General features: G+C 42.9%; 1 protein-coding gene across 1 annotated transcript; it reads right to left on the minus strand.

Moving 5' to 3' along the window:
- Window positions 1-15782: 15782 nt before the first annotated feature.
- Window positions 15783-19817, minus strand: USP27X (ubiquitin specific peptidase 27 X-linked). Its single transcript, XM_033095848.1, has 2 exons — window positions 19373-19817; window positions 15783-18985 (listed from the first exon to the last, which is right to left on the minus strand). Exons 1-2 carry the CDS (start codon window positions 19815-19817, stop codon window positions 16668-16670), a joined length of 2763 nt encoding a protein of 920 aa, XP_032951739.1. The 3' UTR covers window positions 15783-16667.
- Between the last annotated feature and the right edge of the window lie 3380 nt (window positions 19818-23197).

Consider the following 23197-nt stretch of genomic DNA (forward strand, 5'->3'; position numbering starts at 1 on the left):
ATAAATAAAATGTTACAGATACAGATGAAGCTCCCTTTGTACTCCTTTCAGATCCATTGCCCTCTCTCCCTCCCCTAAGTAACCACTACTTTGAAATTAGTCTGTAGTCTTCCTGTCAATGTTTCTATACCTTCACTATATATATGTGCCCTTAAAAGCAGTACTTAATGCTGTGTGGTATATATTTTCAATCTATATAAATAATATCAAACTGTATGTATCACTGCCAAACTTTTTTCCCCTCAATGTTTGTAGGGTTTATCCATGTGGCTGCATATGGATCAAGTTAATTTATTTTCATTTCTATTAAGCATTCAATTGTATTAATATATCAACATTTATTCATCCCTTCCCTCACTGGTGGAAATTTTACTATAAAAAGCAATACTATGTGTGCAAGAGTTCTCTGGGGTTTATATCTAGAAGCACAGTAGCTGGCTATTACTACATCCCTCTCAAAACCTGTGAGAACAAAACAACCACCAAACTCCAAACTGCTTTCTAAAGTGGTACCAATATGTACTCCAACCAGCGGTATATGAAAATCCCAGTTACCCTAACATCCTTGCCAAGGCCAACTTGGTATTTTCAGACTCGTAAAATTTTCCAATCTGATGAGTATGAAAATGATGTCTCAATATTGTTTAATTTGCATCTCCTAATTGCTAGTAAAATTGAGTATCATTCATCTTGGTTTCCTTTTCTGTGAATTGCCTGTTAATATCTATTGCTCATTTTTTCCATTGGCTTGTGCATCCTTCTTATTGCTTTATAACAGTGATTTCTATATTCTGGATAATGAAGTTACACAGAATGCACGTGAATGACATCCATGTTCAGTCAAAGCCAAAGCTGAATATCATTATCATGGATTAAACTCATGGAATACAAGAATAATTCTGAAATTTTATCAGTAAGGGCTTTTACAGTTACAATTTTATTAATCAACTTTTAACAATTTGACATTATAATGCATGACATTATAACACGAATTTTCCAGCACTTTCAGCAGTTAGACTCCTCCTAGAGTCTCCTCACTAGAGTGCACATTTTCAGTACTAAATACTCACTTTTAATTGAGATCAGTGGAAGAATATGATGTTTTGGGGGCTTTTCAGTTTTCTCTGAAACTTTCTTCTTTTCTTTCAACTCTTTATAATCCTTGTGAAGTCTGAATTAAAGATGATTTATAATGAATGTTGTCGTGTGTGATTTTTGAGTTTTTCCACCACATGAAATTTTGACATGGAAAAGATGACATTTTGCTTTTTATTTCATCTTCACAAGATGTGAAGAATTCTCAAATAAGGCTTTTTCTCAAAAGATTTATAATCTAAATGAAATTAAGCAAATAAAATTATATACAATTCTTTAAATTCATTTTGTTTTATGTTACAAACATTCTATATGCAAACAACTCTAACAAAGAATACAATTATTATGTAATTCAATATCTATCACACTGCCTTGGATTATGATGTGAAATAATATACACATCTATTAGTTCAAAAAGCATATAATGCTGTTCTTAAAACTGTGTAGCTAATATTCTCTCTCTTAATATTAGTGTTATAGGTCAACCTGTGTCCCTATTTAACTATTTGAAATTGCTTTTAGACATAAAATTAATAGCTTATATAAAATCAACAGAATTTTCTCTTGCAATAATAATTAAAACTTAATTTTTCAAGGGACCAAGAGAATTTCAATATACAAAACAAATGAGATTTTTTTGTTTTTAAGTTATATCTGGACTTATTTGTTTGTTTGTTTGTTTTGCTTTTTATGTTCTGTTTAAGAAAATCCTTGGGCGGCCGGTTGGCTGAATGGTTGGAGCACAGTGTTCATAACACCAAGGTCACTGGTTGGATTCCCACATGGGCCAGTGAGAAGCGGCGGCTTGAGCTTGGAGCTGAGCTGCTGGTGGGCGGCCAGTTGGCTCAGTGGTTGGAGCATGGTGCTCATAGCACCAGTGTCACCAGTTCAGTTCCCACATGAGCCAGTGAGCTGCGCCCTCCACTAGATTGAAGGCAGCAACTTGACTTGGGGCTGGGCTGCACCCCGCACAACTGGATTGAGGGCAGCAACTTGATGTGGAGCTGATGGGTCCTGGAGGGACACACTATTCCCCAATAAAAAATTTAAAAAAAAGAAAGAAAATCCTAAGGTTAAAATATTCTTTATTATTTTCTTCTGAAGGTTTTTAAGTTCTGTTTTTCACATGTAGGTGTTTAATCCTGTTTGAAATTTTTTTAGGGGATTATGATGTCAATTTTATATCTATTAGTAGAAAGCTGTAGTATTTTAAAATTATTTTTAAATCTTCATTGTATCTGTAGTGTTGTCCCTGTGTTCACTCTTAATGTTATTCACTTGTGCCTCCTCTTTTGTTTTCTTATTCAGTCTTGCCAGAGATTTGTCTTTTCAAAGAAGCAAGTTTTGTTTTATTGATCTTCTCTATTGCATTCTTTTTTTTTCTTTGTCATCATTTTATAATTTTTACATAGATTATGACTTTTCTTCTGCTTTCATTAGGTTTAATTTGGTGTCAGTTTTCTAACTTCTTGAATTAGGTGCTTAAATCATTAAATGTTAGTCTTCTTTCCTAATAAAAATCACTCAGGCCCATATAGTTCCCTTCACATTCTGCTTTAATTGTATCTCACAAATTTTGATATCTAAGAGGTCTGACAATTAAGTTCGCGAACATGTTGCAATGATGTTGTTAACCTTTTTTGATATCACAGGGATTATTCATTATGAACTTGTATCAACTGGACAAACAGTTAACCATGCTTACTATTTGGAAGTGCTGAAAAGGCTGCATGAAAAAGTTAGATGACCTGAACTTTTCGCCAACAATTCATGGCTCTTGCATCACAACAATGCACCAGTTCACACGGCACTATCTGTGAGGGAGTTTTGAGCCAGTAAACAAATAGCTGTATTGGAACGCCCTCCCTACTCACCTGATCTGGCCCCCAATAACTTCTTTCGTTGCCCAAAGATAAAGGAAATCTGAAAGAAAGACATTTTGATGACATTCAGGACATCAAGGGTAATACAATAACAGCTCTGATGGCCATTCCAGAAAAAGAGTTCCAAAACTGCTTTGAAGGGTCGACTAGGTGCTGGTGTCAGTTCATAGCTTCCAAAGAGGAGTACTTCGAAGGTGACGACATTCAGCAATGAGGTATGTAGCACTTTTTCTAGGATGTGTTCACGAACTTAATTGTCCAACCTCATATATTATCATTCAGTTCTAAATACTTTCTAATTTACATTATGATTTTCCTTTAACTGAAGAGTTATGTAAAAGTGTTTTCAAACATTTCAAAGAACTTTTTTTAAAAGATTTTGTTGTTATTGTTGCTTTTTATTTCCAACTTGTACTGTAATCAGGGAACGTGGTCTGAATAAACCCAATGCTGTGGTATTTATTAAGACATGCTTTAGAGATCCAAGATGGTGGAGTAAACACTATGCCTGCTACCATCCATGAACACATTAAAATTACAACTAAATTACAGAACAATCAGGGGTGGCCGATTAGCTCAGTAGGTTAGAGCATGGTGCTAATAACACCAAGGGCCACTGTGAGTTGCAACCTCTTTAAAAAAAAAAAAAGAAAAAAAGCACCTGGAGAAGCATCTGAAGTCTGGCTGAACAGAAGTTTTTTATAACTAAGGATATAAAGAAGAAGCCACACCAAGACTGGTAGGAGAGGTGGAGATGCAGAACTGGCTAACTTCAAACCTCTGGTGTGACTGTTGAGAAGCAGGAGGAATATCTTGGCCTCAGAGTTTCCTCCAGAGGAGTGAGGGACCCCAGTCCCACACTGGCCTCCCCATCCCAGAGTACTGATGCTGGAAAGAGAAGTCTCCACAATATCTGGCTATGAAAAAGTGGCGATTCTAACCATCCAGGTGGGACAAAAGGCAGCAAGAAACTCAGGAGTCCTCTTAAAGGGCCCGTGCACAGACTCTCTCACTCCCAGGCACTCACCTTGGGCTCCAGCAGAAGGACAGTAACTCGGGGGAGTGGTTGTCAGAGACATATGGGGGGGCAGATTGAGTTCTGTGACTTCAGGATGAGGTGGGGAGGATAGCTGGCATTTTCCTTCTAAGTCCTCCTGTGAAGCCAGCAGGTGGGTGCCATCTTTCCTGTGTTGAGCCCGCCCCCACAGGCCAAATCTGAATCTGATTGACCTGGTGAACTCCACTGCTCCACCCTGCTGACTCACCAAGACCCTACCTCATCCAACTTGCATACCACAGGAGGCTTTATCAGTGGCTGAACCTTAAGGGAGCTGGCAGGTAGCAGCAGGCCTCAGGGTGTCCCGGCATTCTGCAGAGCTACCCCAGTCCCAGTACTAGTGGCAGACATCCTCGGTTTGCAGCGTGGCCTCTCCCACGCACCTCCAGGGTTAGCACAGGCATCGAACAAATACAGATTGCTTTGAGCTCTTACCAGGTATTCCCTGGCCAATCACAGGCAATGGGTGACCTGGGCCTACACTGGAGCCCCTCGCAAGAGGCCCCAGAACCAACATACTTGAAGGTTGGCTTCAGATCACAGCAGAGCACCGCCCAATTAGCCCAAATGGCACACACAAAGGGCAGCCTCAACAGGCACCAGAGCCCACTGGGGTAAATACCACTCAGTGGGGTAAGGGCCCTGCACAGCAGCCTATACATTGTGAACGTGGCCAAACCCCACATCCAGTCAGCTTGAGGGTCAATCACACCCACTGACATGCCAATAGAAACCAAAGCTGAACTATAACAGGAGGACACACACAACCCTCACAAAGCATACTCCTGGAGCACCTGGTGCAGGTGACCAGGGAGACTGTACCACTGGGCCCCACAGGACCCCTACTACATAAGGCCACCTGGCCAAGACCGGGGAACATAGCAGATCTACCTAATACATAGATACAAATAGAGAGGCATTCAAATTGAGATACATCCAAAGAGATACATCCTAAACGAAAAAACAAGAGAAAACTCTAGAAAAAGAACTAAACGACAGAGGCTGGATGGCTCATTTGGTTAGAGCGCGAGCTCTGAACAACAGGGCTACTGGTTTGATTTCCACATGGGCCAATGAGCTGCACCCTGCATAACTAGATTGAAGACAATAGAGATGCCACTGAGCTTCCAGAGGGGCAGTCGGATGGCTCAGTTGGTTACAGTGCAAGCTCTCAACAACAAGGTTTCCAGTTCAATTCCCACATGGGATAGTGGGCTGTGCCCCCTGCAACTAAAGATTGAAAATGGTGACTGGACTTGGAGCTGAGCTGTGCCCTCCTCAACTAGATTGAAGGACAATGACTTGGAGCTGATGGGCCATGGAGAAACACACTATTCCCCAATCTTCCCCAATAAAAATAAAAATTTCAAAAACATAAAATAAATGAAATGGAGGTTAGCAACCTCCCAGATACAGAATTCAAAACAATGGTTATAAGGATGCTCAAGGATCTTAGTGAGAACTTAAACAAAGAGATAGTAAGCATAAAAAAGGACATAGAAACCATAAAAAGAACCAGTCAGAAGTGAAGAATACAATAACTGAAATGAAGAATGCACTATAAGGAATCACCAGCAGACTAGATGAAGCACAGGATCGAATCAGTGATTTGGAAAACAAGGTAGCATAAAACACCCAATAGGAGCAGCAAAACAAAAAAAGAATCCCCCCCCCAAAAAAATGATGATAGTTTAAGAGACCTCTGGGACAGCATCAAACATACCAACACTCACATCACAGAAGGAGAAGAGAAGAAGGAGAAGAGAGAGAGCAAGGGATTGAGAAAATATTTGAAGAAACAATGACTGAAAACTTCCTGAACCTGATGAAGGAAATTTACATCCAAGTCCAGGAAGTGTAGAGAGTCCCAAACAAGATGAACACACACAGGCCCATACCAAGACACATCATAATTAAAACAACAAAGTTTAAAGACAAAGTGAGGATCTTAAAAGCAGCAAGAGAAAGGTAGTTAATTACTTACAAGGGAGCTGCCATAAAATTGTCAGCTGATTTCTCAACAGAAACTTTGCAGCCAGAAGGGATTGGCACAAAATATTCAACAAGATGAAAAGCAAGGACGTAGAACCAAGATTACTCAACACAGCACAGCTGTCCTTTAGAATCGAAGGACAGATAAAGAGCTTCCCAGACAAGAAAAAGCTAAAGAAGTTCATCATCACCAAACCAGTATTACAAGGAATGTTAGAGAGACTTAAGATGAAAAGAAAGAAAGAAAGATCAAAATTATGAATAAAATGTCAATAGCTACCTATCTGTCAACAATTACTTTCAATGTAAATGGATTAACTGCTCCACTCAAAAGACAGAGGAGGGCTGAATGGATAACAAAACAAGACCCTTGCATATGTTGTCTACAGGAGACTCACTTCAGATTGCAAGACACACAAAGACTGAATGTAAAGGGGTGGAAAAAGATATTTCATGAAAATGGAAATGAAAAACAAACAAACAAACAAAATCTGGGGTAGCAATACTTATACCAGACAAAATAGACCTTAAAACAAAGGCTATAAGAAGAGACAAAGAAGGACCCAGTAAGCCCACTGCAGGATCTTTAACTGAAGAAACCCAAACACTACTTCGAGGGGACATGTGTATCCCTATGTTCACTGCAGCATTGTTCGCAATGACCAAGATGTGGGGGCAGCCTGGGTGTCCATTGATGGAAGAATGGATAAAGAGGAGGTGGTACGTATCTACAATGGAATATTGCTCAGCCAGGGAGGGGAATGGGTTCTTGCCCTCTGCTGCAGCATGGAGGGAATTGTCCTGAGTTGCCTGTGAGTGTGTCAGACAGTGAAAGACAGATGCAATGTGATTTTGCTTATATGTGGAATCTAAAGAACAAAATAAACAAACAAAACAGAAACAAGCTCATAGATACAGAGAACATTTTGATGGTTGCCAGATGGGAGGGGGTTTGCAGATGTGGATGAAAGAAGGGGAAGGGATTAAGAAGTACAAATTGGTTGTTACAAAGTAGTCATGGGGATGTAGGGTATAGCATAAGGAATATAGTCAATAACATTGTAATAACTATGTATGGTGTCAGATGGGTACTAGATTTGTTGGGGTGATAGATGGGAATGGGTTGGGGGCAAGGTGAAAAAGGTGAAGGGTTAAGAAGTTCAAATTGGTAGTTACAAAATAGTCATGGGGATGTAAAGTACAGCATAGGGAATACAGTCAATGATATGGTAATGACAATGTATAGTGCCAGGTGGGTACTAGACTAGTCGGGGAGATCACTTCTTAAATTGTACAAACGTCTCACCAGATGCTGTACATCTGAAATTAATATAAAATAATATTGAATGTCAAATATAATTGAAAAATTAAAAAAGGAGGGGAAAGGTAAAGGGAATAAGAGGTTCAAATTTCCAGGTATAAAACAAGTAAGTCAGGGGGGTGTAATGTACAGCATAGGAAATATAGTCAAGAATATAGCATGGGATGGTGTCAGATGGTTGCTGAACTTACGGTGATCACTTCTTTAGGTATATAAATGTTGAATAACTATGGTGTACACCTGAAACTAATATGATATTGTATGCTAGCTATATTTTTAAAGTAATAAAAATCTTTTTTAAAAAAAGAAATAATGATATGCATAATACCTTACAGAAGTCTAAAGTGAAAAAAAATCCTTTACCTGGGGGGGCCTGCCCAGTGGCTCAGGTGGTTGGAGTGCTGTGCTCCTAATGCCGAGGTCGCGGGTTCGATTCCCACATGGGCCAGTGAGCTGTGCCCTCTACAGCTAAGATTGTGAACAACAGCTCGACGTGGAGCTGCGTTGCCCTGAGCTGCTGTGAGCTGCCCTGAGCTGCCGTGAGCTGCTGTGAGTGGCAGACCGACAACCAGTGACCCACTACCTCAGCCGGGGGAAGAGCAAGGCTCATAATACCAGCATGGGCCAGGGAGCTGCGTCGTACACAACTAAACTGAAAAACAAAGGCTTGAACCAGAGTGGGGGGGGGTGGCGGAAGAAGGGGGGGAAATCCTTTACATTCCTCTCAAATAATACAAGAGTTTAGAACACTTTAATTACATTAACTCTTGCAACTCATGCTTATTGTTGTCTGGTATTTCAAGTCTAGATTACTTTTCAAATCCCACTAGCACTGATTATTATTGTTTTATATTTTAATTTACATTTGTCCACGTTTACCATCATCTTTAATTTTCATTCTTTCATTCATCACAAATCTTCTGCCTGAGATCCTTTGCATTCTTACAGTACAATACACTCTTAAATTTCCATTAGTGAGGACCTGCTGGCGAAGAACTATCTCAATGTTTGTGTGAAATGTCTTTATTTCACTCTCATTCTTTAAAAAATATTTTTGCTGAGTATAGACTACTAAGGTAACAATCAGCAAATTGAAGATCATTCCACTATCTTGTAATTGTTGACAAGTCAGCTGTCAGTCTAGTTGCTGTACCTATGACATGATGTGTCACCTTTCTCTGACTTCATTTTCTCTTTCTCTTTGTTTTTTTGCAGTATTGAGGTTAGATCTCTTTTTATTTATCCTACTTAGGATTTGTTGGGCTTCTTGAATGTGTGGATTGATTTCTGTCATTAAGTCTAGAACATCTTTTAGCCTTTCTCTCTTGAAATATTGACTCTGCTCCATTAATATCCATATTCTTTTTCTCTCACACTATAGTCAGATGTGTGCTAGATTTTCTCATTGTGCCCTCGTCTCTTTCTTTCTCTTCTGTATTTTCTTTTTTTTTCTTTCTCCATACTGAGAGGATGATCGTGTCTTCAAGTCTATATTCTAGTTCATTAACTTTCTTATGTCCACATTTCTGCCAGATACATTTGTTGAGCTGGTAATTTTCATTTCTAGATGTTCTGTTTAAATTTTTTCCCAATATGCTATGTCACTTCCTTTAGATTTTTCTTCCCTTGGATGTTTTCAGATTAACAATTTATTTTTTAAACATGATACACATAGTTGTTTCAAAATATGTGTCTGGTAATCTATTCTCTGAAATCTTTATGGGCTTGTTTCCTTTGTTTCTTACCCCTGCTGTTTCTAACTCAAGTTGCCTTATTTCCTTGTGTGCCTGTTTTAGTTTGCTTTCAGGTCACTGCCCTTGAAAATTTATTTGTGGGGGTTCCCTGAGGCCTGGAATGAATAGATTCTCCTCCAGAGGCTCTGGTTTTTTTGTTTTTTTTTTAAACCGAGCACCATGTAGTACTACCTGTCTGGGAGCCACCTAAAACCAAATTCATAACTTGAAGTTCCTTGGCTGATTCAGGCCATGGGTGATAGAGGTGCAAATCTGTTTGAGGACTGGAGTGTGGCCTCGTTCTCTCTCTCTTTCTCTCTCTCTCTCTCTCTCTCTCTCTCTCTCTCTCTCTCTCTCTCTCTCTCTCTCTTTACTTCTCTGCCCCTTTTCTACCCTTCCTTTTTAGAAAGTGAGTTCTGTTTGGTGCCAAGGCAGCCTCTGTACAGTTCTCTGGGATTGTTGAGAGCCGGGACAGCTTTTGTTCCATTTGGCCCTTATGCAGATGATGTAGCCTTTTAGGGTCCCAGCTTAATGTGGGAGAGGATCTCTTATTAAACTCCTACCTTGGGTTGGCCCTGAACCGTAACTTCTCTCCCTCTAGCCCTGTGTGGCCACTGAATCAAAGCTCAGGTGGTCAATGTAGGCAAATGCCCTCAGAATAAAATGGCCTTGGTGCACCAATATTCTACTTACCTGTCTGGTTACAACTTTCATCCAAAAATTGGCCTTGAAGTCTCCCTGTCTTCTCAGCTCTTCAATGCTTTTAAAGTGGTTTTGAAAGAGTTTATCCAGCATATTTCATTACTTCACTAGGAAAGTTGAATCAAATAACCAAGCTTGCCATTGCCAGAAACTACAAGTCCGTACTCTTAAATGTTTAAACATTCATACTTGACTTAACAAGGTCCAAATTCAGTCAATATCACTACCTTCCTCCAAAACAATTTAAGAGCCTTAGAATGCTTTAAATATTAATAGTCTCCTACCGTGTTTTACATGTTTTTGTGCTCCATTGTTTTTAGTACCAGCTTGTTTTTATACTTCCAAATTATTCAATATTATTAATGTTTTATGTACTTAATGCTTATTCAGATTTCCCCATGTTTACCAATTTTTTTCACTGTTTCTTGCCTCCTATTCATCCCTGCTCTCTGATTTCAGTTTCCTTTTTCTTGAAATATATCTTACAATAGTTATTTTAGTGAGAGTCTATTATTGCTAAACTTTCTTCGGTTTGTTTTTCTGAAAATGCCCTTATTTTACTAACAAAACAAAACAAAAAGAGTAGTAATTCTTCTCATTAGTATTTCTTGGGAGTACTAATTCTCCTCCTTGTGGCAACCGGGTGACTCTCCTGCATGGTGTGTCATTTCTTTGCGAGTACCGTGTTTCCCCCAAAATAAGACCTAGCCAGCCATCAGCTCTAATGCGTCTTTTGGAGCAAAAATTAATATAAGATCCAGTATTATATTATATTATATTGTATTATATTATATAAGACCTGGTCTTTATTTTCAGGAAAACAGGGTACAACATTTTTATTGTTTGTTTCTAAGCACATCTTCAGCAGATAATTCTTTTTCTGTTGGTTCCATGTGCCCTGGAATATAAAAATGTATTTGCTTTTGCTGAGGTTTAAATGGTTCAATTTGTGTTTTAATTTATCAGATATGGCTCCCATAAAACACAGTACGGTAAATTTAGACCCCACATCCACATATTACATGGGCCTGGGGTTTTTATTTCTTCAGGTGGCTCCAAAGCGAGCATAAGACTTTTCACTGCTTACTTTCCAAACCCCTTTTAATGGACAGAGAAGCTACTACAGGCTTTTATCCAGAGATTTCAGTTGCAGGTTCTCTGCCTCTGTTGGACTTGAGGTTGTGTTGCCAGTACCTGCTTAAGCATTAGATTCCTAGCTCTAAGCCCTAGTCCCTAGAGCCTGGTATCTGGAACCAATAGCGCAATGAGTTTTGCAGGGTCTGTTTACAAGTATTAGACTGGCTTTAATTTTTTCTTTTTGTTTCTCCAGAGATTTTATTTTTTGTGTTTTAAATCTCAGCTATATATTAAAATTTTTATTATAGCTAAATATGTGTTTGTAGTTGGGGAGGTACTTATTCATGTCATCTTAGTGTGCCATATTGTCAGCAAAAAAAAACATACTTTATACATATGATATTGCACCTTATTTATAATTAAGCACTTTCCATTATCGCTTCCATCCACATAAATACACACTTTTTTAAGTTCCAAGGAAATTAAGTTCCCCTCAGGATCATCTAGATTAAGGGAACATATGAGGCCAGGTCTCTGTAGCATGTTGGATTATTTTCCAGATATGCCTCATGTAGTTTAAATCTATCATTCCTTTGGGGTTCTAAAATTCCTTAGCATAGTGATTTTCAACTTTTAAAATTTTTAGTAGCAGAACCCTGTCTTTAAGTATTACTTGGAACCCCGACATATAAAATAGAGAGGATTTGCTCTGGTTGAAGTCAGGCTGAGAGTTCCTGATCTTCACCAATTTACCCTCCCCCTTGCTCTCCAAGGTGCTCTCCAAGGTGCTCCCCAGGGCATCTTCACAGCCTCCTTGGGCTCCAAATACCACGGTGTGAAAACAAATTGAATAGATCAGTGGTTCTCAAAGTGTGATCCCAGAACCAGAAGCATGAACATCACCTGGGAATGTGTTAGAAATGCAAATTATCAAGCCCCCACCCCATATCTACTGAAATCAGAAATTCTGGGGGCAGGACCCAGCAATCTGTGCATTAGCAAGCCCTCCAGGTGACTCTGATACAAGTTAAAGTTTGAGAACTTACTAGAATAGAGTCCCATTGAGGAGGTGATGGAACAGTGCTGGAATCCAAGATTTTTGGACAGAACAGGGCCAAAGATTGACTTTCCTGGTACTTGTTATTCCAAGCTTATCTGGAAGGCTCTTTTCCATCCACCAGGTTTTGTTTTGTTTTTTCATTTTGTGGATTTTTTAAATTTAATTACATTTATTGGGGTGACATTGGTTAATAACATTATATAAGTTTCAGGTGTACAATTCTATAATACATCATCTGTATATTGCACTGTGTGCTCACCACCCAGAGTCTAGTCTCCTTTTGTCTCCATATATTTGACCTCCTTTACCTTCTTCATCCTCCTCCTACCCACCTTACCCTCTGGCAACCACCATACTCTTGTCTGTGTCTATAAGCTTGTTAGAAACAAACATCCACCATTTTCTTGTACCCAAGTGAAATTACAGACACTCTTGAGGTCCAACTTTGCAGTGGCCTTGGTCCTTTTTTAGTTGGTTCAACATGTCAGAAATCACTGGGAAGAGTAGAGATTCTTACTTCTAATTTATTAGGCAGAAATAATGATGCTCCTCATAATTTTTCTCGACAAAAAGGCTTCATATCTGAAGCTCATAAAATAATGTTGAGCAAAAGAAGCTAGACATAAAAGTATACATACTGAACAATTCTATTTATAGAAGGCATAAAAAAAGGTAATGCTAATCTACAATGGAAGAAGTCAGGATAGGAATTATCCTTTGAGGTTATTGAGTGGAAGGAAGCAGGAGGGGGTCCTCACTTATGGGTAAGTCATCTTGCTCTGGATGTTGTTTACAGAGGTGTGTTTATTTTCTAGAAATTCATCAAGTTGTGCCCTTATGACATGTGTATTTCCTGTATATTTGATATACTTCAATACAAGAATTGAAAATCGTATTGGGTCACCTGCAGGGCATTTGTGACACACTGCTGTGGATGCTGGGTTTCATACTCTCAGAGAACCTGGGCCTTCACTTCTGGGTGTGAACATACATTTGGTGCAAACACAGGTTCCTGGCACCAGGTCTACTGCATTATGACAATATGAATCATACGGGGGCCACTGTTTCTTGACTGAAAAAGACCTCTTGGTTGATGGCATCCCTGATCAGGATTCCCTGTGGATGGGGAAGAAGTAAGGCAGTTATCTACGTGAAGTGTGGGCTGAAGTAAGTTTTAGATGGGAGGTGGTAGTATTGGATTTTCAACCTGGTTAGGCCAAGAAACTGTAGGAAGCGAGTGCCACAGGTGAAAGGGAAATACCCCATTGCTCAGTCCCTCGTTCTGAGCTCTATAGGTAGATAAGGCACTGAGTTGTGAGCACCCAGCTTTTGTCTGTTCCTGTCTGGGCCCAGATCATAGACCAACATGTAAACTGAGTTTCCTCACCCTTACCAGCTTGGGGAAATAGATGGAGTTTCAGTTAAAGAATTAGCTTAAATTTCGCCAGCTCTTGCCCGCATCTGGAATTTACACAGGAATTCCAGTCCTCGTGTAAAATAGCCCAATTGTGTCTGAATGTCCCCAGTAGATCACAAACCAATCTGTTTTTGGCATCTCCCATGTTCTCCCTTACTATTTCTGGGTCCCATCTTTCTGTACTCTGCTCACAAAGCACCTTAAGAAATACTTACCTCTCCCCTGCCCCAACCCACTGCTGCTGTGCCTACCATGGGAATGTTGATAAAGGTACCAAGGATGTTAGCTCCTGATCCCCCTAAAGGCCCCAACCATGGAGGTGCCCGCCCATGTGCCAGACATGCTCAAACATGACTGAATCTCCATTTGAACTCAAGGTAACACATACCTGCTCTGTCCCACAGTGATGTGATCTGAAAGTAGGCCATGGATCAATTTGGGGGTTGGTGACAGGTAGGGGCATGGGGCTGGACTTGAATGGCTCCCCTGTTGCTGAGGGACAATGGTGTTTTCCAGAGGAGGTGCGTGCTTCCATCAGGAAGTGCCAGGCACAGCTGCTCCCTCTGGTGGTCTGTGCCTTCCACCAGTAGAGACTGGAGGTCAGCTTCAGCAGTCTTGCGCCCTTCATATCTCTTAGAACTATTCCTGAGTGTAGGGTATTTAAAAGACAGTTTCTGTATCAGACAAACCCAAAATGAGGAACATTCTGCTAAAAAATGCTAATGCTATACAAGATGAAGAAAAGTTGTAGAAATGTTCCAGACTAAAGGAGGCTAAAGAGACATGATAACTAAAAGCAACACCTCACGCTAGACCAAATCCTGTGATGGAGAGGGAAAATGCTATAAAGGATATTATCATCTCAACGGACAAAATTGGAGTACAAATTGCAGATTGAGTAATAGTATTGTATCAGTGTTAAATTTACTGAAGTTAACTATACTGTGATGCAGAGAATATGCCTATTCTTAGGAAATGCACGCTGAAGTACTATAGTACTATAGAAGGGCTATGATATAATTTACCCTCATATGGTCCAAATATGAGAGAGAGATCGCGAGCATACATACAAACTATAAAGCAAATGAGGTAAACTGTTGGCAATAGGTGAATCTGGTAAAGGGGATACAGGTGTTCTTTACACTTTTTTTTTTTTTTTGCAACTTTCCTGTAAGTTTAAAATCATTTCCAAATAAAAATGTTTTTAACATGTAAAAGACCATTTCTGTGCAAGCAGTCAGAATCTGGTGGCACATGCCTGACGGAAGTGGCCGAGATGAGGAAGGAGGGCATGGCTGTCTTCCCAGGCAGGGCTACCAAACACATCCCAAAAGGTAGTCAGACACCCGGCATGAAGTTGCCAAGTGGCATCTGAGGCCACTCATCTTTTGATCTCCCCTATCCTACAAGATATCAAACATAACACTTTTTACATTTTCTCCTGAGGATTATGGGCCCTGGGTATTGGTGAAAGTTTGGTTATGAAAGGAAGGTGTCTTGGTTCATTCATCCACCCAGTAAATGTTTTGAATATCTACTTACTATGTGCCAGGAACTGTGCTAGGGGCTGAGGATGCAGCCCAGGGTACAAGAGGAGACACAACCCGTCCAAAGAAAAAAAAAAGCCTATGAGCTAGTTGGGGATGCACCTACAACCACTTAAATAAATGTGTATTTCTAAATGAGTGGACCACGAAGTAGACTTAGGAAGCCCAGCCTTTTACCATAGCCAGTGGATCCAAGCCCCATAAGCCTGATACACATTCCATTTCTGCCCCCAGGATTTCCTAGTTTTGTATCTGATGGTACTTTTGTATCTGATGCTGAGAAGAAAAGAAGGAACCACCAGTGCTTACCTCAACCTGGGTGCAGCCCATCTGTTTTGCCTTAGCTCTTTGCAAGCCACTCTGCCTTCTGTGAGAACCAGGGAAGAGGACAACAAGCTGCTCCATCAATATCCCTGGGCTGGTGGACCAGCGAGCTTTGGAAAACAGTCTTTCAATTGATCTATGCCTGCAGGTGAATATAACAGCTACACCCATAATGCTTGTGGAAGGCAAAGATCACCAAACACCCTCACGTGGAAGCTTGGCAGCTTAGTGGCCCTAACAGTGCCATCACTGGGGTGCTGAGTCATGAAAGCAACATGATGGTCTTCCAAATGGACAGAATAATGACTTTTGGGGACAATTGTGATTCTCCCCCCAATCCTGGGTGTGACATCAGCTGTGATGCCCTCTACACAAGAACAATGGTGGAGTCCTTTGCCTTGAGGCTCCAAGTGGACAGTGTTTGGGAGGGAGTTGTGTGTGTGTGTGACTGCATGTGACATGATGTATGCCCATTCTGTCCATGGGTCTCAGGTAGGACTGACCCTTACCTCTGATACATTCTTGTCCTGGTCCAAAGAAGTTTCAGACCCAACAAATGTTTACTGAGCCCCTACAAAGTTCCAAGCCTTTTACTTTATACTTTGACACATTTTATATCACTTAATCTTTAACAATAACCCTTTAAGGTAGGGATTATCTGCATTGTACAGATGAGAAAACACTTGCAAAGAGGTTCATTGATTTGCTCAAGTATATCATACAGCTTTTTTTTTTTTTAAACACACACACGATACTCGTAGCTGAGGCCTGTCTGTGTTGGTTGCTTATCTTACAGTATTTCTTGTCTTCTCTGCTATTGGAGCCATTTGCTCCCTTATACAAGCCCCCTTATTTCTTCTTTTTTCACTAGCCCATGTGGGCTTTTATTTTTTTAATACTGCATTTAATAGCACAAAAAATCACGAATACAAAGAAACTGGCAAAGGTGTTTGTCAATGAGATATCCCTGCCTCCTCCACTTTTCCGCTTTCATACCCATATATGTAATGGGCTACATTTGTATAAACTTTTCTTTTTACCCCCCAAACATATAACTGTTATGTGATTGGTCAGTTGAAGCTGAAACACCCATGGAGAAAGATGTTTTACGGTTACAAGGGCACACCCCCCCACACACCACCCCCCTCCCACCCCACACTTCCCCACACAATCTTTTGGAGGAATATAGGCTATGTACCAGTGTCAGGACCTCCCTGCTCCTGCCTTCCTCTCACAGAGCATTCCTGCCATTTATTTTTCCTTTAATTGACTGCTTAGACTAGAGCCTCTTCTCCCAACCCTTCTATTTCTCTTCCAATCAGGACCTTTTAGACACTGGGTACTGTTCAGTTCTTACTCTGTCAGGCCCATGGGCCATGCAAGTAGGTCCTTTAAATATCGATGCCAGTTGTGGTATAGGTGTCGTCATCTTCCATTACAGGTAGGTCTGTGTGTCAATTCAGTAGGCTTGTGTATTCATTTCTTTCACTTTTTCTGACTCATGTTCCAGGACCTGTTTGTGATAGAACAGTAAATACCCTTCACTGTCCAGAACGTCCTTAATACTGGCCTTGGTGATGACAGCATCATCACACTTGAACCACTGGTCCTTGTGGTGCCGGATGAAGCTGGTGTAGTGGCCACTCTCCAAGGTTCCTTGGTGATTAACCACAGCAAACAAGGAATACTTATTCTCGTCGTTTCCACTACTGGTTGGCAGCTGCAATTGTCCATTCATCCTGCTCTCTTTACTAGAGGCCATAAACGGTGTCATATCCAGCTCCAGAGGAAAGGATATGAATGTAGTGATCTTGCGCCTCTGTTTGGCTGAGTGTTCAAACCGTTTGAAATGAAAACAGGCAACAACAGGTAATTTATTCATTGTGAGCTGTTTGGTAGATTCCTGGTAGCTTTGGCAACTACCACATTTGATTTTGGCACTGCTCCCTAGGTGCTCTGGCCTTGTAAACCTTCGCAAGCAGTCCGTGAGTGTGGTGGTTCCTGGTATGTGGCTTTCCCCATTCACACTGCTCTCCCTCCCTGGGCTCATGGGCCAAAAGGAGGTGCAAGAGCCAGGCAAGTCCAAACTGATGTCCCAGCATGGGTCTATGGTGGTGGAGACGCCATGGCAGGCTTGACAGGTGACATCGGACTGTAGGCCACCTGTAAAGATTTGGTCTATGATGCAGTTACAGTGGTTGGGATTGTTGGCCACCTTCCCAGCATCATCACCTTTGCAGTGCCGGTGCAGGACGTCTAACGCTGCGATGAGGAACTCGTGGGCATCCTGCTGCCTGTACCCTGCTAAATGACGTGCGTGTATCCATACCAGGTGTAGTAATTTATAGGGAACATGAGGAGATGGGTTTCCAGAATACAACTCCCGAAAAAGTGAAGACATCTCACAGACCAGACACAACTCTGGACTTGGCATTTCACATCTGTGCCTGTCAGAGAGGAAAAAATCTCTCAGGATTGGAGTGTGGGTCAGGGCCTGGACGATACAGTTCATAAAGCACGTGTTGCCAAGATTGATTAGTCCTCTTAAACCGATGGTAAAACTGGAAGTGATTCTTCTTCTCCTTGGGTTGTGTCCCAGCAGTTCTAACTCAGGTTTGGTTGTCTCCCAGGTTGGGTATTTCTCACCGAGGCGGGGTACTGAACACTGCTGGTGAGAAACCTCGGTTGAGGTGGAGGCTTGTAATTTCAAAGCTTCTCCTTGCTCTTCTTTGGCAATTTGCTCAATGTCTTTGTCATATACATAGTCCTTACACATAAAGCAGTATATACCTCCATAGTAAAGGTCTACAGCTAAGTTGTGTTGTTTTGTCTCGGCGTGCTCATGGATGTGTTTCTCCGTGAAGCAGCCAAAGAAGACACAGGACAGGCAAGAGTGGAGTCTGTTCAGATGGGTGCTGCACACATGGCAAATGCACGACTTTGCCTTGCTTTTCCTGGTCTCTGGGGTTCCACACCACACGAAGCACTGGTAGATCACCCGCAGTTCCTGCCTCCAGTTCTCTCCCACCTTAAAGCTGTTCACGTGGGAACAGCCTGGTGGACCCACAGCGAAATCCACATCCAGGCATCCGCCCCCAGGGCCGCGCCGGGGCCGGGGCCGGGGCGGGGGCCGTGGCCTAGGCTGCGGCGGGGTACGGAACCGGGTCTGCGGCCGCGGCCGGGGTCGGCGGCGGGGGGCACGACTGCGCCGCGGAGAGGGATCCGGGAGCTGCGGGGGGTCGGAGGGAAGGGTGGGGGGAGGAACCTCGTTGCTGCTGCCGCCGCCACCGCCGCTCCGCGCTGGGTTCTCATCCTCCAGCTCTTGCTTCGGCTCCCCCTTCGGCTCCTGCTCCGCCTCCCGTACCGGCTCGGGTTCGGGCTCCAGCTTGAGCTCAACCCGGCCGCCCGGTCCCTCCGCCAGCTCCACCTTCCCGCTGGCGTCCACCTTCCCCGCCGCCTCCACCTTCCCGCTGGCGTCCACCTTCCCCGCCGCCTCCACCTTCCCCTCCACCTTCGCCTCCGCCTCCACCTTCCTCTCCGCCTTCTCCGCCGCGGTCTCGGCCGTCTCCGCCTCCTCTACCTCCTCCGCCTCCACTGGCGGCGGCTCCTCCCCCTGCTCACTGGGCTCGGGAGGCCACTGGGCGTGGCGGCGCGGGGGCCACGCAGACCTGGGGTGTCCCCCGCCCGGCCTGAGGGAGCGTGGTGGCTGTGGCAGCTGGACCCAAAAGGGACTTTCACTGGAGGCGGCGGCGGAAGCAGGCGACGCCCCCGGGAATCCTCCCGCCGTAGCCCCCTAGCGGAGGCCGCTTCTGCAGCCAGGCCCCGTTTCCTTTAATTCAATATTTCCCAAACTTGCTTGTTCCCGAGAATCACGTGGGAGCGTGTTAAAATTACAGATTCCTCGGCTCCACCCGCAGACCCACTGAATCAGGATCTCGAACGGAGGTGCTCCGGAACCTGTATCTTTAACTAGGGCCCGAGAGGATTCTTATGATCAGGCAAGTTTGGGAAACACAGCTCTAATTCATTGAGGCTGGCGGGAAGGGGGGCGGGGACCGCGCAGTCTCTTTAAGGCGCTTCCAGTTCTCGGCTCCAATCGCCGCTCCGACCCCCTTCGTTGTCTCCTCCCCTCTCCTCGTCCTTCGCTCGGTCCAGACAGCTTACCCCAGCACTGCGGGGCCAGGGACACAGGAGTAACCAAATCCAGAAACGTCTTTGGAGCTGTGAAATGTCCTCTCAGAGGCCGGGTCCTGAGGAGCGCAGTCAGAAGCTGCGATAGACCATCATCTCTGCAGCTGAGCCTGCCCCCAGCCCTGTCCCAGGCTCCCCTCCCACCCCAGGTTCTGCCCCCCTGCCCGATAAGGATGAAGCTCCAACTCCATTCTGGGGCAGGCCTGGACCCCAGATTCCCAGGGGCAGGGCTCCCAAGGCCGCTGGGCCTGAAGAGGAACGTCCCTTTGCCCATCTTATCAGTGCTCTTCCGAGGCTGTGCCTGCTCCTCGCCTCCTCCTCGGGCTCCCAAGGCCGCCGGTGGGTTGAGGGTTTGGCTCCTGGCCTTCTGGCACAGCAGACACTGGGCAGCAGGAAGGACCAGGCACAACAACGTCATGCTTACAGCTGGCACCTCCCCTGTGGCTGAGAGAGGGGCCTGAACTACAGGACCCCACCCCAAGACCCTCAAGCCCTAGCAGCTGGGAGCAGGGGAGGGGCGGGCCTGAGTCTGAGGGCCTAGGGGAGCTCCTCCACTGAGAGCTGCTGGCAGTGGGCAGCAGCACGATGGGGCCCATGAAGACTGAGCTCAGGTCCTGGGCGCGCTGGGGGATGTCGGAGTGGCTACAGGTGCTGGTTACAGGGAGGGCAGCCCAGGGTGGGTGTCAGAATGGGGCTCAGAGAAGTAAATAGCCCGTGCTGGAAGATCAGGGAGAGTGTTTCTAGAAGGGTCAGTCCCTGAGTCCTGGCGATGGCTGGCCTTGGCCCAGTACACACTGCCCAGCTTGTGGGGCTGTGCTGCCTCATGATACCTTAGCACAGTTCTCGTTGGTTAGCATGGGACTTCACCCCTCCACCTGGCCCCTTTCTGCAGGCAGGGGGGTGCCTAGGCCTCCTGGAGTTAGCAGGAGTTGGTTGTCAGGAATGGGGAGCCCTTAAGGAGGATGGGATGCCTGGTTCCCCTACAGCCGAGGTCTCCAGAGCTGCCCTGGTGCCTCCCCTCCCTAAGCCAACTCTTGCTTCAATTCCTTGAAGCACCCCAGCATCCTTCCAGTAAATCCTGCCCTTTGTGGTCTGCAACCAGAGGAACTGCAAGTAGCTCACCCACTGAAGGAATCCTGCTTCTGCTACTGCTGCTAAAAATGACGGAAGTCATGGAGTGGGTGTGGAAGGACAGGAGGCACTCGCATCCCACCTCCACACAGTAACAGACATCCAAGAGCCCTAGATCTCTGTGTACCTGGGACTGTCTCCCCCTGAAGACACCATGGTAACCTGACTGCCTTACCAATCAACTTTCTGCAGAAGCCCAAAGGTCCAGCATGTTCTGGAAGTTGGGGGCTCTGCCATCATTCACTCAACAAATGTCAGCTCCAACCCAGAGCCAGGTGTTTTACTAGGAGCTGTTGGTCACAGCCCTGAACCAAACAAACTTGCCCAAGGCCAGAATCAGGGCTGGGTTCCCCAAAAGTCAGCCTAAGGAAGTGTGTAGGTCACCAGAAAGAGAAGAAGCACCAAAAACAAGAGAATCAAGAAAAAAATATCAGAAACACCTTGACATTAAAAAAGAAAAAATAGTCCTTATGGGAAAAGTCAGAATTTTGTTGTGCTTCCTTACATTCCTTTCCGGATTGCATGTTGCTTTTGCTCTGCATCACATGCAGGGGGTGTCAGCATAATCTTTTTCATGCTTAGTACCTGTGTGGTTCTGGACTCAGTCCTGGGGAAATGTCACCATCTCTGCCTCACAAAGACCCGACTGTAGGCTAGCAGAGGGGCCCCCTAAGGAGAGACCCCTCCTCACTGCAGTCACAGTGCCTGGGCTTGGATACACCTCTGACCACAAGGTGGCAAAAGAGTATATGACAATCCCTTGAATATTTGTTCTATATGTTTATATACAATTGTTGGCTTATATCAAAATACTTCCTAAAAATATTTTTAACGTTGTGCTCTACACGTTGGGACATCTAAAATTTTGCATCAAAAATGTCAGCTGGAAATAATGTGATTTCCAACAAATATTAACGTTCACAAACAAAACAGTTACATCACGATTCTATATGAAACCACTGAAACCTAAATACCTTAGTGATTTGAGAGCCACCATTTTCTTGTTTAAAAATTTATAACTGAGCTCTTCTTTGATAGTTGCAAGTTGTACATTTCCCTTCTTCTCCCTGAGTTCTTAATTCTATTTCTTCTAACAGGATTTTATCCCAATAATGTATATTTTTGCACGTGAAATGATTTTATTGATTATCCTATTCCACTGCAGCAAAAATATGTATTTTTTTGCTATTTAAATGCTTTTTAACATTTATACATAAAGACACGTGTGCTCCAATGTTCATTGCAGCTTTATTTACGGTGGCCAAGACATGGAAACAACCAAAATGTCCTTCGATTCATGAATGGATAAAGAAGTTGTGGTATATATACCAAATGGAATACTATTCGGCGGTAAGAAAAGATGATACAGGAACATTTGTGACAACATGGATGGATCTTGAGAGTATAATGCTAAGCGAAATAAGTCAGACAGGAAAAGCAGAGAACCATATGATTTCACTGATATGTGGTATATAAACCAAAAACAACAAAAGAACAAGACAAGCAAATAAGAAACAAAAACTCATAGACACAGACAATAGTTTAGTGGTTACCAGAGGGTAAGGGGGCTGGGGGGTGGGAGATGAGGATAAAGGGGATCAAATATATGGTGATGGAAGGAGAACTGACTCTGGGTGGTGAACACACAATGGGATTTATAGATGATGTAATACAGAACTATACACCTGAAATCTATGTAACTTTACTAACAATTGTCACCCCAATAAACTTTAATTTAAAAAAAATAAAAAAATAAATGCTTTTTAAATGTTCCTGTGATCCTAAAGCTCTAAATGTTGTTTAAAAATTTACTCTTGCTTGTGTATTGTCAATTAGTATTAGAATATAATGGATCGAAACATTAGATTTGTAAAACATTGTAAATATATTACAAATATTGAAAGGTAATTATTAAAAATAAGAACAAAAATGTATTACAGATAGATCTTCTTTTAACTTAGTGGGTATATCCAGGGATAAATATTGCCTATTGCTAGAATTAGACAGGATTCAGCATCAATTCTCTTCCTATTTTTTGCTTGGTTAAACGTTAGCACACAGAAACTTTTGTTTATATAAATAAGTCAATGGGAATGAACATTTGGTTTTAGAAATGTCACTCAAGTCTTTGAATTCATTTGGAGATATATGGGGGGTAATTAGTTACACAATGATTTATCTTCAAAATTATTTTTCATGATTTATCAGCTGACAGCTCCATTGGGTTCTCCTTCAATTTTATTGGAAGCAATCTAAGTTGCAAAAGGATTTGATCCCATTCATTTGGTAAAGCAATTTGTTTCTTCATCATTGACAGCAGTGTGTGGAACTGTCTCTCTGGTGCCCTGAGGATTTTACACCACAGGGCAGTGCACCCAGGTAAGAATCAGGATGGGTAAAAGATAGGCTTTTCTATGGTAAAGTGCAAAAAGGACTGTTATGAAAAGGGACATGGAAAAAACAGAACCAGCTTTATTCCTCCACCGCAAGTTTGTTCTCTGGTAGATCAATTTTAGGAAATATGAAATTTGAGGTTGTAGAATTGATCCCCTTAAAACTCTGAGTACTTTATTTACCCCGTGGAAAGTCTTCCTGTACCCACACGGTAATCACGCTCCACTTTTAAGGTTGCTGATTTATATTTATTATTATGAAAGTAACATATAA

This window comes from Rhinolophus ferrumequinum, chromosome X (assembly GCF_004115265.2).
Source record: "Rhinolophus ferrumequinum isolate MPI-CBG mRhiFer1 chromosome X, mRhiFer1_v1.p, whole genome shotgun sequence".
In the NCBI taxonomy this organism is placed as follows: Eukaryota; Metazoa; Chordata; class Mammalia; order Chiroptera; family Rhinolophidae; genus Rhinolophus; species Rhinolophus ferrumequinum.

Excerpts from the sequence above, each read along its gene's own strand:
- USP27X (XM_033095848.1), bottom strand. The coding sequence starts at position 19,817 with ATGACGTTGTTGTGCCTGGTCCTTCCTGCTGCCCAGTGTCTGCTGTGC. Across the intron at positions 18,986-19,372 it reads CCTGGCCCCGCAGTGCTGGG|GATTCCCGGGGGCGTCGCCT; the intron begins GTAAGCTGTCTG and ends CTACGGCGGGAG.